The sequence below is a fragment of the Pelodiscus sinensis genome, chromosome 1 (assembly GCF_049634645.1).
Source record: "Pelodiscus sinensis isolate JC-2024 chromosome 1, ASM4963464v1, whole genome shotgun sequence".
Classification (NCBI taxonomy): domain Eukaryota; kingdom Metazoa; phylum Chordata; order Testudines; family Trionychidae; genus Pelodiscus; species Pelodiscus sinensis.
The window spans coordinates 38,632,841-38,651,635 of record NC_134711.1 but is presented as its reverse complement, the minus strand read 5'-3'; the positions used below and the strand labels follow the sequence as shown (position 1 = coordinate 38,651,635).

Here is an 18,795-nt window from a genome sequence, read left to right as displayed (position 1 = left end):
TTCAAGTGCAGATGTGAAAGGTCTTTGTAGCAGAATGCAGGTGGCTAAGTCATTTAGAGAGTGTCCTTTCTGGTTAAAATGGCAAGAAACTGTTTTTTCTTTGTGATCTTGTCTGATATCTGTTTTGTGGGCATTAATCCTTTGGCGAAGTGTCTGAGATGTTTGTCCAATGTACATAGCAGACGGACACTTTCGGCACATGATAGCATAGATTATATTTCTGGATGTGCAGGAATATGTGTTCTTGATCTTACAACTCATTTGGTTAGGTCCAATAATGGTATCAGCAGAATGAATATGTGGACAAAGCTGGCAAATATAGTGGAGCTTCTCATAAACCAAACAGAAAAGAAACAGAATCTCTAAATCAAGTACAGTCCTCAAAATTGACATACCTGTGCAAATGTTGACAGATGGCTCAGGGTGGGGTCAGGGAGGGCAGGTGCTTAGGGTGGCGGCACACAGTGCCACCTCTGTCAGCCAACCCCAGAACATAGCTGCCACAGCAGCTCCATTCTGGACTGCTGGGGGGATGTGCCTACCCCCAAGCTGTAGCAGCTCTGTGCTGGGGCCAGAGGAGCATGCAACTTCCCTCTACTCCCAGCTGCATCTGTTAAATGCTGGGGCCAGAGGAGAGGGCACCTTTCCCCAGCTATAGCACCCAAACTAGAACTGCCCCAGAGCTGCTGCTACCAGGGGCAGGTGGTCCTTCCATGGCCCCCATGTCGCCAAAGCTGGACCTGACCCAGATGGGGGACATGCACCTCTCCCTCAGGTGTGCTCATTAAAGGCATGGTGGCCATGGAAATGCGCTTCTCATCTGAAGCTACATTGGAGTGACCCTTATCTTATGTTCACAATAAGAAATTATTTTGATCAAAGAAGAAAGCTGGAGTTAAAATAATCTGCACTGGCTGCTTGTTAGCTTCCAGACAGAATTCAAATGGTTGGTTTTAAACTGAATGGCTTGGGACCTGATTATATAAGAGACTGCTTCTTTCCTCATGTGAGAAACAGCTAAGTGAGCAACAGAAAATTTGAATTTACACCCTCTTGGCTTAAAAGTGGGAGCTGGTTGCAGGCCTTTTTCTGGGACTGATCCTCATTTTTGAATTGCATTCCCTTCTTCCACCTGACAGAAGCCAGAGGCCAGATTCATAAACCATCAAGGCAGGCTGCAAGGATCTTTTCCCCCTCAGGATTATAGGGAAAGGGAAAGGTGCAGTGTAGACTGGTGGGATGTCAGAGAAGAAGTTACTGGTATTATTACAGATAATTATAAGTGTGAATTTTTATGGCATTCTAGGATGCATTTTGTGTATGTGTGCGCGTGCGCGTGCGCGTGTGTGATTTATACTTTTGTAGTTATAAATTTTAATTGCTATAAAAGCACCTGGAGAATGGCTCTTCACTTTCAAGAGAAATACACAAAATTACTCTCTTCTACTTCAAGTTTTTATTACATGGAGATATCCTACTCAAGTTGCTCTCAAGACACTTTAACCTAGTACATAACATGTTTCCTGTGGAGTATTTTGGAAAAAAATACATTGCCACAAATGAATCATTAAGGCCAACTGCAAGAATAGCAACATCTTTTCTTTCAAGTTTCTGGGCAGGAATGCTGGAATTGTATATGGGGGTGCAAAAAGCTATTGAATCAAACTGTAAATCCTGTATATCATGGTAACCACTTCAAACCAGGGGATGTGAGAGCACCCCGACATCCTTACTTAATTCCAGCATCTATGCTTCTAGGACATTCTTGGAAATTCATATTCAATTGATTTCTTATAATTCATATTAACATTAATGGTAAATTTGTATTGGCATAACTCAGATAACTAATTTTAATTATTCTTTGCATTTCTACAGTACCTTTCATCTAAGGGACTTATGATACTTTTCAAATGTTAGCGAACTAAGTGTTCATCACATTCCCACCATCTATCAAAGTGCCAGATATGGTAGGAGAACTTAAACAAAACTAAGAAAAAGAAAAGAAGAGAAAAAGAAAAGAAAGAAGGAGGGGGAGGGATAGCTCAGTGGTTTGAGATCAGCCTGCTAAACATAGGGTTGTGAGTTCAATCATTTAGGAGGATCTGGGACAAATCCATCAGGGAGGGTGCTTGGTCCTGCTATGAGGGCAGGTGACTGGACTCAATGACCACTCAAGGTCATTGTCTCCCCCCCCCCCCCAAAAAAAAAAGAACAAAAAGGATGGTGTAGTAGTTGGTTAGTTCAATTGGTGAAGAAACTTAAGTATTAATATGATGTAGCCTTCTCCTTTAAACATCAGAAAATAATCTGGGTCTCTTTTTTATTTAAGTTCTCCTACCATGTCTGGTACTGTGATAGATTTTTTTTTAGAATTTTTTTTATGGAGATATAACTATCTATATCCAGATTATTTTTTGATGTTTAAAGGAGAAGGCTACAGCATATTAATACTTAAGTTTCTTCACCAATTGAACTAACCAGCACTACAACATCCTTTTTGTTCTTTTTTTGGGGGGGAGGGAGAGAGACAATCAAAGGAGGGAATTGGACTGTTTGTTTATATAGTACTTCAGCCTCCCTGCCCTCTCAAAAGGGAACCTGGGGGGTGGGAGGCTGAGGCAGTCCTGGATGAGGGGTTTGAGCCTCCAGCCAGACAGTTTTACCTGCCTAGTGATTCTCTGGTGTGGTTTTATGCATCCACGAATGAACTGGGAAAGGGGGAGCTTCAGCCACCACAACCACACCACCTTTCCTAAAGGGCAACAGCGGCAGTGGGACGATTGGGCTGGAGCAGTCCTGGGCTGGATTGGGAGAGAGGGTGCCCCTAGCCAGCCCCTTTCAACTGCTTGATGGTTCTGTCTCTTGTCTGTATGGATTTAGGAGAATCAATCCCATTCTGGGCACATCCGATTTTCCTGGCATAACCAAATCCTGTTATGATAATAGAAAGCTGCATACTGAATTTGGTGGTCCTAGCTCTTACATTTAGGAGGAGTTCTTGCACAAACAGAGAGATGGATGGACAGACAAACTCTTTCACATATATAGTAGATGTTTCATCTTGAAGCATTTCACTAAGCTAAATCCAGAGATGTATATATTTATATTACTTTAAAGTGCTATCAACTGTCACTATAATGAAAGTCATATTTCTTTTGTTAACTACATGTCAGTTCCTCATAGTGAAAACTCAGTTCTTCCCACTCTAATTAGCTCTTGATGTGTCAGTTCTACATAGACAAAGAAAATCATCTTGGTCTTTAAACATGGGTCCACGGCTCGGTGAACAAACTGGATTCAAACATCTGAAAGTATGAACTGGCTCTGAACTGCCTGACAAATGTTTGTTGGTATTTAGAGACTTCTAGCAGCAGAGGAAAAGCTTGTTGCCAGGTCTGGGTTGCCACTTAGAATGAAGAGTCAATACATAAATTAAAAATTCTACACTGGGACTTGGTGAGCTGGCAGCACACAAAACAAGCAAGAGAAACAAATTTAAGTGAGAGAAATACTGTTGAGAATATTTACAGAAGAAAAATCTTTTTGCTATGGATAAAACACAAACATGAACAAAAAGCAGAGAAGACACAAAGCATAAAACATTTTGAGCTGCAATAAGAATTAAATAACACAGCTAGGGTAGAGAAACAGTAGTTAAAAGATTACATTCTGATGTCACATTGGAGACCCTCCAGTTAAAAGCTTTTAAGCGCTGACTGCTGGGACACTAGAGACCGTATATATCACAGAGGTTAAAAATGTTGTTTTCAAGGGAGAAAGTAAGAGGGGATTCCTGAAGATTTTCTAGCCACCAGGTTATAGAGTGTTGGAGATACCACAAATAGAGATGCTGGATTCATCATGGTTAGCCAGAGTGAAAGTGCTACTCTGGGTGAAAGAAAGGAAGAAATCAAAGTAAATGAGAAAGACCCCAGATTTCATGGATGGTTTTAGCTCTAATGAGGTGACCTGTAAAATTACATCCCACCAAAAATGAGGTAAAAGGCATCAACATGGATGAATGTCTTGGACAAATCTCAGTTTGGGAAACGGTAAAGTGGGTTTCATATACTGCCCCACATGAAGATGCAAAATCGAATCTGAAGGTAATAAAGGCATGGGACACCATACTCACTTCTAAGTTTGAATGCAGAGATCTTGTGCATCTAGCAAGGGACAGCTCTAAAATGCACATTTGACTATTGAAACCTTCTGAAGTTGTATAAGGTGTATTGCAAATTAGCGACTGTATTGGGAAAAGAACGGAAAAGAGCCTCCATATTGAAGGCATTAATCTTATCTACTGTAACAACCATGTCCAATGGATAGAATCATAGAATAACTAGAACTAGAAGGGATCTCAAGAGGTCATTGAGTCCAGTCCCTTGCCCCCATGGCAGGACCAAAGCACCTTCTAGAACATCCCAATATATGTCTGTCCAACCTGCTCTTAAATATCTCCATTGATGGAGATTCCTTATATCATCTTCCTTACATCCCAACTGAGCTTCAATTTTACTTTCTAATCCTAATCTAGAGAAATTTAGAGAATCGAAGGCCAGAAAAAAACATTGTGACATCTAGTCAGTCTTCCTGTAGGACTCAGGCCATAGAACTGCCTTAAAATAATTTCTAATGCTTTTTAGTAAAACATCCAATCTTGTGTTTAAAAAATTGTCTGTGATGGAGAATCCACCACAATCCTTAATACATTGTTAAATTGCTCTCAACATTAAACATCTCTATCCTAGTTCTAGTCCAAATGAGTCTAGCTTGAAATGCCAGCCACTGGATCATGTTATCCCTTTCTCTGCTAGATCAAGGTACCATTATTAAATATTTGTTCAAAATGAGGATACTTATTGACTGTAATCAGGCCATTCCTTAACCTTGTGCCTGTAAAGTTCAATAGATGGAACTTTTATCACTATAAGATATGTTTTCTAATCCTTTACTCATTCACCTGACTCTTCTCTGAACCACTTTCAGTTTATCAACATCCTTCTTGTATTGTGGACACTAAAACCAGACACTGTATTCCAACTTCTGTCACACTAGTGCCAAATATAGCATAATGTCATTAAAAAAAGATATCAAGTTAATTTGATTGGATATAGTATCCAGAAACTCATGTTGCTTTGTATTTATTACATAACTCTTCTTTAGTTCCATATCAGCCATTTCATTATTCTTATCTGGGATCAATGTTAGGCTGATAGACCTATAACTACTCTGATTATCCTATTTACTTTTTTAAAAAATTGACACAAATATAACTTTATTCCAGTCTTTTAGAACTTCCCTAGTGCTCCATAATTTATTGAAAAGCAATGCTAACAGTATAGCCAGCTCTTCCCCATGCCCCTACAGTTAGCTCTTTTAAAACTCTTGGAAGCAAATTACCTGTATCAACTATACCTGCTCTGTGAGATAACCTGTCCAGCGGTCCATCAATGGCTTACCCTGAGAAGCCACGTGTGGCCCATGGATTGTCCACCACCAATCTATAACCTATTAATTAACTACTCTGTTTTTCCCAGTGTTGGGTGTTTTCCAGAAATGTTAAAAGGGATTTCTTTACATATGCTTTAATAAAATTTGCTTTGAGATGTGGATGAACATTGTTATATAAATATATAAACATCAACAATATGTTGTGTCATAAATTAGCTAATTCTATTGTGATGGAATTTAAAAAACCAGGACAGAAAGTGTGACAAAGTAAACAGAAAACAAATACATGAATTAGCAAACAAGCTGCCAACTGATAGTTGTTCTTTTTTATAACGAAATCCCTTTCCAGAATGTTTTCTTCAACAGAATGATTTTTAAATTAGTAGAAATTTTGTAATAGAGTTCATTTAGTTAAAGCAAATGCACAGCCATTAAACTTATATCAATCAACTATTCTGGCTGTTAATAGTAAACATTATACCTCCAGATTTATAGTACAGTTTAAGAGTCAGCAAAAAAAAAAAATTAAAAATGAATCCTGGTGACTTTAGTCTATTTTTTGCCCCATGTTCCACACTGCTTCATCAGAAACAATTTGCTACATACATACTGTTAGCAACAAATTCACTGAACTCCTTATTATATGTAAATAGATGTTTTTCTGTGTCAAATATAATAACATTGACAAGTTTCACAGAGCAACTAACTAAGCACCTGACGGCTCTTAGGGTATGTCTACACTAGCTCATTAGTTTGAGCTAGATAGGGTAATTCCCAGGTGCCACCACTTTTAAATCCCCCTTAGTCCAAACTCCATGCCCGCAGCTACACGCAGCACGGAGTAGGTAGTTCGAATTAAAGATCCTAATTCGAACTACCGTTACTCCTCTTGGCTTCATTTGCAACTCCTCTTGCTCTCATTACCCTACCTAGCTCGAACTAATGTGCTAGTGTAGATGTACCCTTAGTTGCTCTTTCTCAAGTGGCCTTGAGTGTGAAAGAGGAAATGATTATTTTAAAACTGAACAGTATGATTTAATTTATCATATGTCATAGGGGGTTTTTATGTTTCTTGAAATTATCAGAAGTACATAAAATTAATCTGCTGTTTCTCATCCTATGGCTATTTAAAACATAGTTCTTTCAAAGCATAATAGTACCTATATGTAAGGATCACAAAAATGGCACAATACTTACTGCTGAAGCAAGAGGCTTGTGACAAATTCATAGTCAAGTTTTTCATCACACTTCTCAGTGTTGTACAACCCCATATTTCATTTGAGAAACCTGACTTTCACTGACTCTGACAAGGTGGGGAAAATCTCTATTTGTCTTAGTTCTTGAGCAGAGGCAGTTTTATTGGTAATATGGCAATTTTCTAATGATGAACAAATGGTTATCTAAGTTCAGAGCATTTCTTGTGCATCTCATTTCATTTCCTCATCTCCACAGCATTTCATGGAAGTCTCGACTTCAATTTCATTGAAAAAAAAGGACTATTAATTCTGTCATATAGTAAGCGTTAAAGAAGACATGATGTTATTTTTCTGTATCTTTCTACTCATTGAACCCTGAATCAAATGTCTGTTCAGATGTTCAATAATGTACTGTATGCTTTCTAATCTAGTAGAAGTATGTCTCCAAACCAACTGATGTACTTTCTATATCTGTATTCATTTAGCTCTTTTCTTCAAAGGCAAAATGTTTAAGAACATTGGGATAATCTCCCATGGCTACACATGTTCTACTTTTCCCCTTTCCCTAATTAAGCACTCACAAAAGTGCTGCTTTTTAAAATAACCTCTTTTTGGCCCAACCTGTCTATTTCACAGACTGGCCCACAGACTGCATTCATTGTCTGCTGTTATCGATTGGGCTGTGAAGTCTGGCATCTGTACTTCCTGCAAAGAGGCTCCCTGATGTATTCAGACTCTATTAGTGAGGGAGAACACGAGTCACACTCATCTGTCAATTCTATTGAACACCCAGCTCTATTTTAGTGGAGCCTAGCAACTCTCCTCTAAATCATCTAATGGTCTTTTCCTGCCTAGCTTTGAGTTACCATATATACTAAAGAGAAAGTCAGTGGAACTTTTTTCACAACAGCAGAGAAAATGCACTTGTTTGTTCATCCATTCAGTATTATTCATAAGATATTATTCATGATCAACTTGCCTTCTTGGAAAGCAAGGATGAACTGTCTTGCTATGAGATTATTTGCATGCAAAAGCACTCTTATCAATCACCCTGGTTACCCAAAATCTATTAGGATGATGAGTGCTCCAACTTTTTTAGTTTCTAGAAGGTGCTCCAACTAGGAGTTTTTGTTTTGTTTTGTTTTGCCCACTGTTATTCTTTGAGTTTGGATTCTGCAGTTTTTTATACAATCAAATTTATATTAGCCATCGGATGAAAATGGATCTTTTGGGTCCTTTAATGAAATGTAATGCACTAGGGTAAGCCCCAAGTCTTGTTTACTAAAGGTAGAGCAAAGATCCCAAGCTTTTTATATCATTTTTGCTTTTCTACTGTTCAATAGGCAGGAAGTCAGTATAGTTTTAATTCTGACTCATAAAAATTGAGGGATCTCAATGCTGATCCTTTCCTACAAGGTTAGGCTTATAATGTGTGAGGCCTCTAGACCCTGGGACAGAGACTCAGCGCTGACAAACCTCCTTTTCTTACACTCTTGCCAAAAGGTTAAGTTCAATGTGCTCTGTAGGATTTCCAGGCTTCACTAGTTCCCCAAACCTTGTGCTGAAGGCCAGCATGGTTTTACAATTGTTACCATCTCTGTTAGATCTTCATGTCTAGAAAGGTCTAATTTAATCCTTTCTTAGCTGAAAAACAGTGCTAATGAAGATGTTGCTACAGAATAAAATCCATAAACAAGTCACTTACCATTCTTGTATACAGTCTCTGTTAATCTGAGTGACCAGGTTTCTCCTTAATGCTAAAACAATCATGTAAAACTGATGCTTTTTTATTTCCCCAACTTCTATTCAGTGGAGGAGGAAAGAAGTCTAATGTTAAAAAACAAGTGTTTCATAAATTTGGATCTGATCTTCCTGGCTCAGGACTTGCTCTAGTTACTGCAGCTGAGAGAAGCCGTCAGTAAGCATTTCTAGCTAGCACTCATGTTACAACACATAGTGCTAAGTGACCCAAGTTTTAAAAAGGGATTCATTATTAATCATAAAAGGAAGTACATTTGCCAAATCATAAATGCCAAAGACTGCAAGCTTGTTTTAACAGCTTTCCTCCTGTGGAGATTATATGGCTGAAGGCTCAAATTTGCAAAGTCCACACATTTGTTAGGAAGTATTACATGTGACCTGGTATGCAGAGTACTGTAGCTAAATGAATAAAATATGAGGTTTTCGGTGGAAACAAACTACAGTGCTTTATGTGTGTCTTATTTGTTATGAATATCAGCACTTTTTTGAGGCAAATATTATTTCTTTCAAATTTTGCTCTGAAATACCTTGTCTGCTACTTGCAATAAAGAAATGGAAATCACAAAAAGGCACATAACTTATTGTCTAGGATCATATTTTCTAATATCTCCTTTACACCAGTCCGGTAGTTTAAAGGGATTTTAAAGTGTGTGCAAATGTACACTGCCAGGGTGGTGAAATGTAGCCCTCTTGTGAATGAGAATCAGGCCCTTGGGGAATAGTGATAGAAATGTAGCCGTGTTAGTCTGGTGTAGCTGAAACAAAATACAGGACTATGAAGCACTTTAAAGACTAACAAGATGGTTTATTAGCTGATGAGCTTTTGTGGGCCAGACCCACTTCCACAGATCAAATAGTGGAAGAAAATAGTCACAACCATATATACCAAAGGATACAATTAAAAAAAATGAACACATATGAAAAGGACACATCAAATTTCAGAACAGAAGGCTGATGCGGGGGGGGGGGGGGGCGGAAGGAAGGAAGGTAAATGTCTGTGAGTTAATGATATTAGAGGTGATAATTGGGGAAGCTATCTTTGTAGTGGGTAAGATAGCTAGAGTCTTTGTTGAGACCCCCATGCAGAGTGTCGAATTTTAGCAAGAATGACAATTCAGAGGATTCCCTTTCAAGTGCAGATTTAAAAGGCTTCTGAAGCAGGATATAGGTAATTAAGTCGTTGAGACAGTGTCCTTTCTGGTTGAAATGGCAAAAAACAGTTTCTTGCCATTTCAACCAGAAAGGGCACTGTCTCAAAGACTTAATTACCTGCATCCTGCTTCAGAAGCCTTTTAAATCTGCACTTGAAAGGGAATCCTCTGAACTGTCATTCATGCTAAAATTCGACACTGTGTGGGGGTCTCAACAAAGACTCTAGCTATCTTACCCATTACAAAATAGGTTCCCCAATTATCACCTCTAATACCATTAGCTCACAGACATTTACCTTCCCTCCCCGCGTCCTCCTTCTATTCTGAAATTTGATTTGTCCTTTTCATGTGTGTTCATTTTTTTTAATTATATCCTTTGGTATATATGATTGTGACAATTTTCTTCCACTATTTGATCTGAGGAAGTGGGTCTGGCCCACGAAAGCTCATCAGCTAATAAACCATCTTGTTAGTCTTTAAAGTGCTACATAGTCCTGTATTTTGTTTCAGGCCCTTGGGGTTTCTGAAATTCATCTGACAGCATTCAGAATCTGATATCTCTAAGCCAGACAAAATCTGCTCCTGTGTTAAAATGTATATATGGGGACTAAATGTGCTTTAAAATTTTGATTTCTATATTCTGTTTGCCAGCTGCTTTGCTTGAACATTAGCATTGTCAAGTTAAAGAGTTTATTCTTGTTGGTTCAGTGTTGAGCAGTAATAATAAATACCGATTCTGGAAGCCATAGCTGCCGCAGAGGGAAACTGAAAGGTCAGTCCGCCTGAAGGAAAGCACTAACTTTACTGAGATTTAAAGGAAGAAACCCATATCATAGTTAGAAGGAACTCTGAAGCCAGCCAAATCAATTGACAAACAAACCTTTAGGGATTCAGATACAGAGTCTTTATCTAACTAGTTTTAGTATTTTCTTCCCAAAAGAAAAGCCAATATCACACCAATAGAGGACATGTTGACCACAAGACCCCTGAGGAGCTAGTTAAAACTTTTAAAGAACCAAAGTCCCCAGTACACAAATCCTGAAGGTCCAGCTTAAAGTCAGGACCAGACCAGAGACCAGAGAGTGGTCAGACACACTGTAGCATGGGGACTAGCAGCCAAAATCTATAAGAAAAAATATCCTAGACAACCTAGTTCAATACTCCATAACAGAGGAAATATACTAATTGTTAAGTTAACTTAACAATGGCCACTGATCATTCACAGAGAAAGCCCTTAGAGTATATGCAATACTTCTATGAAGTTTCTGTTAAAAATATATAGTTCAATGAAGTACAACATTTAGGGTATGTCTAGCCTACAGCGTTATTTTGAAATATCTTATTTCAAAATAGTTATTTTGAAATATCTTATTTTGAAATAATGCGTCTAGACACAAAACGCATTTCCAAATAACATTTTGCTATTTCAAAATAGTGCGTCCACACTGAGCGGATGCTGAATTGCATTTAAGGTTGGCCGGAACCGGTTCTGGCAGGTCATCAGGTCAGGAGTTACCTTGTGTGGCTGCTGCCTGAGGCTATCTGAGACCTGTGCTTAAAGAGACCCCCCGGACATCCCGTTCTAAGGTTTCTCTGCTTGCTTGCCTACATCTCTGAAGGACAGCAAAGCATTTTTTTCTCTGCATACTTTGGTTGCCTTCATTCAGAACACAACAGCACTCTGCGGCATGGAGCCGGAGCTACCCCTGGGCACTCTGGTGCTTCTCATGGACGTGTTGCTGCAAGCCTGGCAGCACGTTCTACAGGCAGTAACAGTCTCCCTGGTGTGCCCCACTGGGGGCTTGTGCCTCATTCCTCCCTCCCGTCCTTCCACTTACTGCTCCCTAACCCCCCTTCTTGCTGTACACTCAAAGACACATGTGTTCATTACAACTAAGACTCTTTATTGAACAAAACTGGGGTGGGGGGAATGAAACTGAATTGAGACAGAGGAAAGAAGGTAAGAGAGAGGAGGAGGGAAGGTGGGAGAGGGGAGGGGGAAACCTGGGAGGAGGGAGCTGGCAAGGGGAGGAAGGGGGAGAAGAAACTCAGGGCTCAGGGTTGGGGATCTTGCCGGCCCAACTTTCTCCCATTAACATGGGTGCAGGAGTCTCAGAATCCCTGGAGGTGTGGGGAGGATGGGGAGGAAGAAGCAGGAGGCGGAGAAGAAGGGGGAGGAAAAGCGGGAGGTGGGGAGGCAGCAGGGGCTGGAGCAGCAGGAGGCAGCAAGCTCTGCCCCAGGATCGATGACCACTGGGGGGCATGGACCATCCTGCCCCCCAGGATGTGGTCCACAACATCAGAATAGGGGCAGGAGTCTCAGTCTGCCCCTGGTTGGGACCTTCCCCCTGTGGCCCTGGCATACGCCTGCCACAGCTCCTTTATTTTCATGCGAACCTGTTCCTGGGTTCGCATGTGGCCTTTGGTGGCCAGAGTGGCAGCCATCCACCTGTAGACGGCTGCATTCCTCCATTTAGTGTGGAGATCATGGACATTGGAGGCATCCCCCCAAACCTGAATTAGGTCTCTGATCTCCGCACTGGACCAGGAAGGCGCCCGCCTTTTCCAGCCCTTGGCAGGCTCCTGGGAGCGGGCAGACTGGTCCTGGGGAGCGGTGGAGGACTGGCTGGCACTAGCTGCCTGGATCATGCTGGGGTCACTGGATCAGGTGTAGCCACTGCTGGCTCTGGGCTGGCAGGCTTGGAGCTGGCATAGGCACTGTGGCCAGAGTCTACCCGTTTAAGGGCTCTGGGAAGAGGGCAAGGGAGAGGAGTTTTCTTGGTTGTGCCCAGAGTGGCCACCAGGGCACCCTGGGAAGGGCTGGAGACCTCCTATTTCGAAATAAGCATCTACACAATGCTTATTTCGAAATAGCAATTTTAAAATTGGTGCTATTCCTCGTGGAATGAGGTTTACCAATTTTGAAATAAGCCCTCCGCTATTTCGAGTTAATTTTGAAATAGCGGTTTGGCTGTGTAGATGCTAGTAAAGTTATTTTGAAATAATGGCTGTTATTTCAAAATAACTTTTCTGGGTAGACATACGCTTACTGAATAAAACAGCTTTATGAGAAAATTTACAAAGCAGTTTGAAATGAAAATGTCGGCAGAATAGACCAAATGAACTAAACAGGCCTGGTCCTAACCAATTGGCAGCCCCGAGTGACCTCCTGGCTCACACGTAGGGTTGCCTAATGGTTTAAAAAAAAATACTGGACAAACATTTGTCAAGCAAAAAAAAAAAAAGGTTGGGGAGTAACCAGGGAAATCTGGGGGGTGGATTCGTGAGGTTGGGCCAAAATGTGATCGTGGCCCGCCCCTAACAATGGCTCTGTTGGTGGCCCCTTGAAAATGGCGGCCACAGGCGACTGCCTGGCTTGCTCGCCCGCCCCTAATGCCGGTTCTGAACAGAAGTGTAGCATTGTGCATCAAACATTAGAATGACACAGTGGGGACTTGGGTTCCCATTCCTGCCCTGCTGGGTCTGCCTTTGTAAAATGAAGGGTAATAAGGGTATGTCTACACTGCCACCCTAGTTCGAATTAGGGTGGCTAATGTAGGCATTCGAAGTTGCAAATGAAGCCCGGGATTTAAATATCCCGGGCTTCATTTGCATCTTGCCAGGCGCCGCCATTTTTAAATCCCCCTTAGTGCAGACTCCGTGCCCGCAGCTACACGCGGCATGGAGTAGGTAGTTCGAATTAGGCTCTCTAATTCGAACTACCGGTACCCCTCATTCCACGAGGAGTAACGGTAGTTCGAATTAGAGAGCCTAATTCAAACTACCTACTCCGTGCCACGTATAGCCGCAGACACGGAGTCCGCACTAATGGGGATTTAAAAATGGCGGCGCCCGGCAAGATGCAAATGAAGCCCGAGATATTTAAATCCCAGGCCTCATTTGCAACTTCGAATGCCTACATTAGCCACCCTAGTTCGAACTAGCGTGGCAGTGTAGACATACCCTAATATAGTACTTACCTTCTTTGTACAGTATTTTGAAATCTACTGATGAAAAAAGTTAGGTATTATAGATTATATTTGGTTAATAGTTAACAACTGCAGTCACTTAACAACAGGGCTTCACTAGTGTAGCTTCACTAAAGGGAAAGTATCTGTTCTGGGAGGTAAGAAAGATATTGATATAAAAAGGCCTGTATTTTATGTCAGTGATTTAAAAAGTTGATCTGTTATCTTAGATTGGTATATTGTCTTTGATCTATACTTGATACCTCCTTTGCCATCAATGGAAATTCCACCTGGCATCAAAGACCATAATATGGTTTGCAGTGTGCTGATTACCAGTGCTGGTAATTATCAGTAAAGGTTACCCCGTGCCCAATAAATGTTTTTAGTAAAATAAATATGTTGCATTGTTACAATAGGTAATCAGTAGATAAAATAACACCCACACATGTACTAAGCTTGGTGAATACAGAAAAGGAATACAATTATCAGTCATCACCATCATTGTTAATTAATTTATTTCAATTGTATGAGTGGCTAAGAGCCCAAATAAGGATTAGGAGTCATTGCACCAGATACTGTGCAAACAGATTAAGCAGAAATAGTTCCTGCCCCAGAGAGTTTATAAACTAAAATTCATATAATATGTGGCAGGTGAATAACAAATAGGGGAGGGGAGTAGGAAAGAAAGAGATGGGAGCACAAGATTGTAGCAAAGACAGGTGCTTGTATAACTCAGTTGTAACGCTGTTTTCAGTAGCCTCCGATACTTACCAGCTTAGCCATATATGTCACACCCCTCATAACTATCACATGACAAACAAGGATTATATAAAAAAGAACAAACCATCTACAACAGGACTGAAATACTGAAAAATGAACAAGAGCTTTAGTCATCTTTTTTTTTTAAGAAAACAAATGCAGTTACAACTAAATCAAACAGAATGAAGTGCAAATTATGAAAAGCTTAAATATTTAAATATAAATATTTCTCTTCATCAATAAGCTATTTCACATCCTATCAAAATTGTAGCATTTAAGGGAAAATGGAACTTATCCCCAAACTGTAATGAACACAACTTTAGTTTCAAGTTCTTATTCTCATGTTTTCAAGAACTGACTAGTAAATTTCTCCTTATGCTGTTGAGCATTTCTCCTTCACCTCTCCTATTTTTCTTACACTACTCAGCAGACTGATACAAAGAGACACTCTCCCTTTCATACAAGGCTATTGGAAGGAGATAACACAGGCACATAATCCTGTTATCAAAGGCTGCATATTTGTATGCTTCCATTTGAGCCCCCAAAATAAGGCAAAGGCATCTTGCTAAGTAGGAATGGTAGATAAGATGAAGTGATTTTTCAGAGCGGTGGTTGAAAAGGGGAAGCTATTACATGCATCACCATTGGTAGCACTCTGATAATTATTGCAAAGTAATCTCAGAAACAATAATTTGTAAATACTTATAGCTTTGTTTTGGTTATTATGTGCCTCATACTGAAAACAAGATATGTGTAAAGCCCGTCCTTTGAAGTTTGCATGACATCAGCAAACACTGATGGGTAGACCCAGTCATCAGGGTTCACACTTCCTGAAGCCTAGATGTCCTGGGAAGCAGGCCAACCAGCCACTTATTTCCTGAAGATCTGATGGAGCGGGGAAAGACTGTTGGCCTTTTGTTCAGAAGCAGACACCACCAAGTAGGGATGGGCATGAGACTGCCTGGATTAAGCAGGGTGAATGAAGGATATGAAGATATCTGGTATCGATTGGGAGAGTGGATATATTTAGGAGACTAGCATTCTGTGAAGGGGAAGGAGGATCCACAGCAGCTCAAGTCTTTTTTGATGTTCCCTAAAGCTTGGACAGTGGTTTGGATTAATACTAAAACCAGGAACTAATAAAATTGCTAGTGATCCCACAGCCCAAATGAACACTATGTATAACAGTAGTAGAAAAGTATATTTTTATATGGCACCTTAATGCATAAATCCAGGCTATTTATTGTTGGGGTATAATCCAAACTAACAGTATAAAAATATAGCCAGAATGTCATTCCAGGCTCTCCCTTTCTTCTGTTCATAAATTAACAATTTTATCACTCTGGCAGCACAGTAGCCCTGCACTTTACTTTCATGTGGGTGATCTGAGGTCATGAGCGATTATTGGAAAAAATCTGCCTTTTGACTTCAAGAAAGTTGCACCTGTTTGCATAATCACTTGAAGACATGAGTGGTGCACATCCAATTATTTTGGGTAATAGCCTATTTATGAAGAAGAAACTTCCATTACCCCTACCTGGCTAGAGAGAAGATGCTAAAATACAGTATAAAGGAACAGAGGAACACAGGGAATATCTGTGCTAAAAAAATGAGATTTCTTTAGTTTCCTTGCTTAGGAAAAAATTGCTGGGGTTATAAAATTATCAAAAATAAGATTTTTTAAACAAAAGCTCAAATGCTCTAACTCAGGGGTAGGCAAATAGTGGCTCATGGGGCAGATCTGGTCTGCCAAGGTTAGCTCCTAGCAGGCCCTCGCTTCTGTATTTACCCACTAGTACCAGAGATCTCAGCTCCCCTTGACTGCGGATTGCCATTCCTGGCCAATGGTTGCTGCAGGAAACAGTGTCCTGGTCCAGGCTGCTTCCCACCATTCCCATTGGCTGGGAACAGCAATCCATGGCCAATGGGAGCTGCAATCAGTGGTACCTGTTGTTACCATGCAGGTAACTACAGTGGCAGCAATCCACCCTGGGCTAACCCTGGTGAACCGCCACCAAGTTATTGCCCACCCCTGCTCCAGCTTCTCATTAATGGCAACTATGAAATGAACCTGCTACTTACGTTTAAATGAAGTTGATTTGTCCAGTGACCAATTATTTTGTATTCTGTACTTTTGTTAGTCATTTGATACTGAAAAATATCATAGCGTCCAGGAGCATCACCATTTTCATTGAAAATAACAGGCGTTCCAGCACTCCCTACAAAAAAAGATGAACCACAATTCAAATAAAGTTCCTACAAAAACATTATCATAACTCTAACTTCTTTTTTTTCTTTAACATGTTCTCAAAAAAATGAGACAAGATGATATGATCACATCATGCAAGTTTTCGTGCAATGTTGTCTGCATTATAATAAACCTTAAAAACTTGTAAAGAAAAGGCTGTTGTGCGATGTTATTACTCGCATCACAAAATAAACTATCCATCAGTGCTAGCTAACCTACATAAAGAAAGTCAAACCAAATTACAAATATAAATATTCAGTTAGAGGCTTAACATTGATTAGTAATAGATGGCTACTATAAGAACCAGGAGTGAAATCCAGGCCCTGTTGAAATCAATGGCAAAACTCACACTAACTTCAAAAAGTGTCAAAACTTCACCACAGGACTTGAGTAAAGCCTAAAAGTGCAGGAAAGATTCAGGCTTTGTGTCTGGTTAGCTGAGAATTCCCCAGATGTTGGAGAGTTCTCAGATAATGCTGGCATAGCCTGGTCTTGCATCACACACCCCAAGCATATGGGGCATCCTAACAGCAGCAAGGGTTTTGCTTGTGTGCTATTGGACTGTGGCTGCTCTCAGCTAGTGAACAGTCCCTTGGGACCATTGCCAAATGGCATAGGTTAAAGAACCTTAATTAAGTCAACATAGTTAAACCAGGATAAAATGGATATAACTCAACGATGAGTTAAGCCCAGAGTTTCTCAGAAATCACAATTGTCAGGAGTGTTGTACTGAAGGTGTGACAAATTCCAGTCTCCTCTGTTCTGAAAATTCACACATGAGAAGAGTCAAAGTGTTAGGAGGAGAAATCAATACAGGATGCCGCTTGCTATGTATAGTGGCATAGTGGTAAAAGACTTTGAGGCACTGTATCAAATCATGTCTTAGCTAGAATATCTTCAGCAGAGAATCAGGTTGGAGGTCCACATCTGGGAGCTGCCTGTTGATGGACATAGCTGTGTGAAATATCTTCAGTTACTTTTGTGAAAATTTTGCAATATTGCAAAGCTCACACCAGATATCTCTAGACAGTCTGTTCAAAGTATAAACAATTATTATAAGCACCAAATCATTCTGTGATCTTTTGTCAGCAATCACTTAACACTGTATTTTAAAAGTAAGTAAGCAGAGGCTTTCCAAGTTGTATTCACTTATAGTGTAATTAAACTGTAATGTATTATTTTAACCTATGATTTATTCAGATACTTATATACAACATGTCACCATTATAGTTACATAACAGACGATACTATGGTAGAATCCTAAGAATGTGAGAACTGATTTAAATAAACTTAGCAATTAACTGAACCTTCACCTGTCCTCAAACTAAACTTTTTCTGGGGCTCAAATACATGTATGTTTTCTTGCTGTTTATTTCTTATTCACTTTCAAAACCAAAAGTCTCAAAATATTTCAAGAAAGACTGTTCTTGCACTGTTTCCAGCATGCCTGGAAACGGGAAGTACCCAAATCTCTATTTATTAAGGTCTCCAGACAATTTTTATATTTCCAAATGGAAAGTATACATAACTGCCGCCAGTCTCCTCCACATGCCAACCTAAAGAGAATGTGGTGACTATGCTGTACCCTCAAAGAAGTGCAACAGATTACAACTTCTTAGCGCAATCACAATGTTTCCCGATACTTCTGCTGGGAGTGTGGCACTGCACTATCCCTTCTGTAGCACTGTAGTTAAATGCCATGATATAGCCCTAAAGAATGATAAAGCAGGGCAAGCAGATGGGCTGAATATATGAATCAGATTGCTGAGCATTGCACATCATCAAGGTAGTCCTTTTAAGGTATGTATTTGTCATCCCTTTAATGCATAGTATAAGAATTGTGTGGCCTCCTCACGACCTCATGCCAAGTCCCTCAAAGCTCTACAGGCAAAGTGAGGCTAGAACTCTGAACCCCCTCCCCTCCATTTGACCAAAAGGAGAATCATTCTTAACATGGCACATGGCTGGGTAGCTCTGATTCTATTCATTTTGAAGGTAGTTCAATGGAAGGTAGTTCCATTCATTTTGAAGGTATCAGCCAGTTCAACAAAATATAAAGGGAAAGAATGCCATTTGTTAAGGCTAATGTTATATTTTCTTATAATATTATGAAGTAATAATCTAGTTTGAAAAATCCCTCCTACCCTGAATAACTGTCAGCATTATTATAGCAAATAGCTCTTTATGATAAATTAGCATATTAGGTAAACAGTATTAAAATAATGGCCTTCTGACCTCAATTATATGTGAACCCTCCA

General features: G+C 40.1%; 1 protein-coding gene across 6 annotated transcripts in view; it reads right to left on the bottom strand.

Moving 5' to 3' along the window:
- Positions 1-18,795, bottom strand: part of GRM8 (glutamate metabotropic receptor 8) — a 570,836-nt gene that overhangs the window by 92,138 nt on the left and 459,903 nt on the right. For all 6 annotated transcript variants that reach the window (XM_075928371.1, XM_014573390.3, XM_014573388.3 and 3 more), the window contains one exon: positions 16,372-16,508. In XM_075928371.1, coding sequence (XP_075784486.1) covers positions 16,372-16,508 — 137 coding nt within the window. The remainder of the gene's footprint in view (positions 1-16,371; positions 16,509-18,795) is intronic.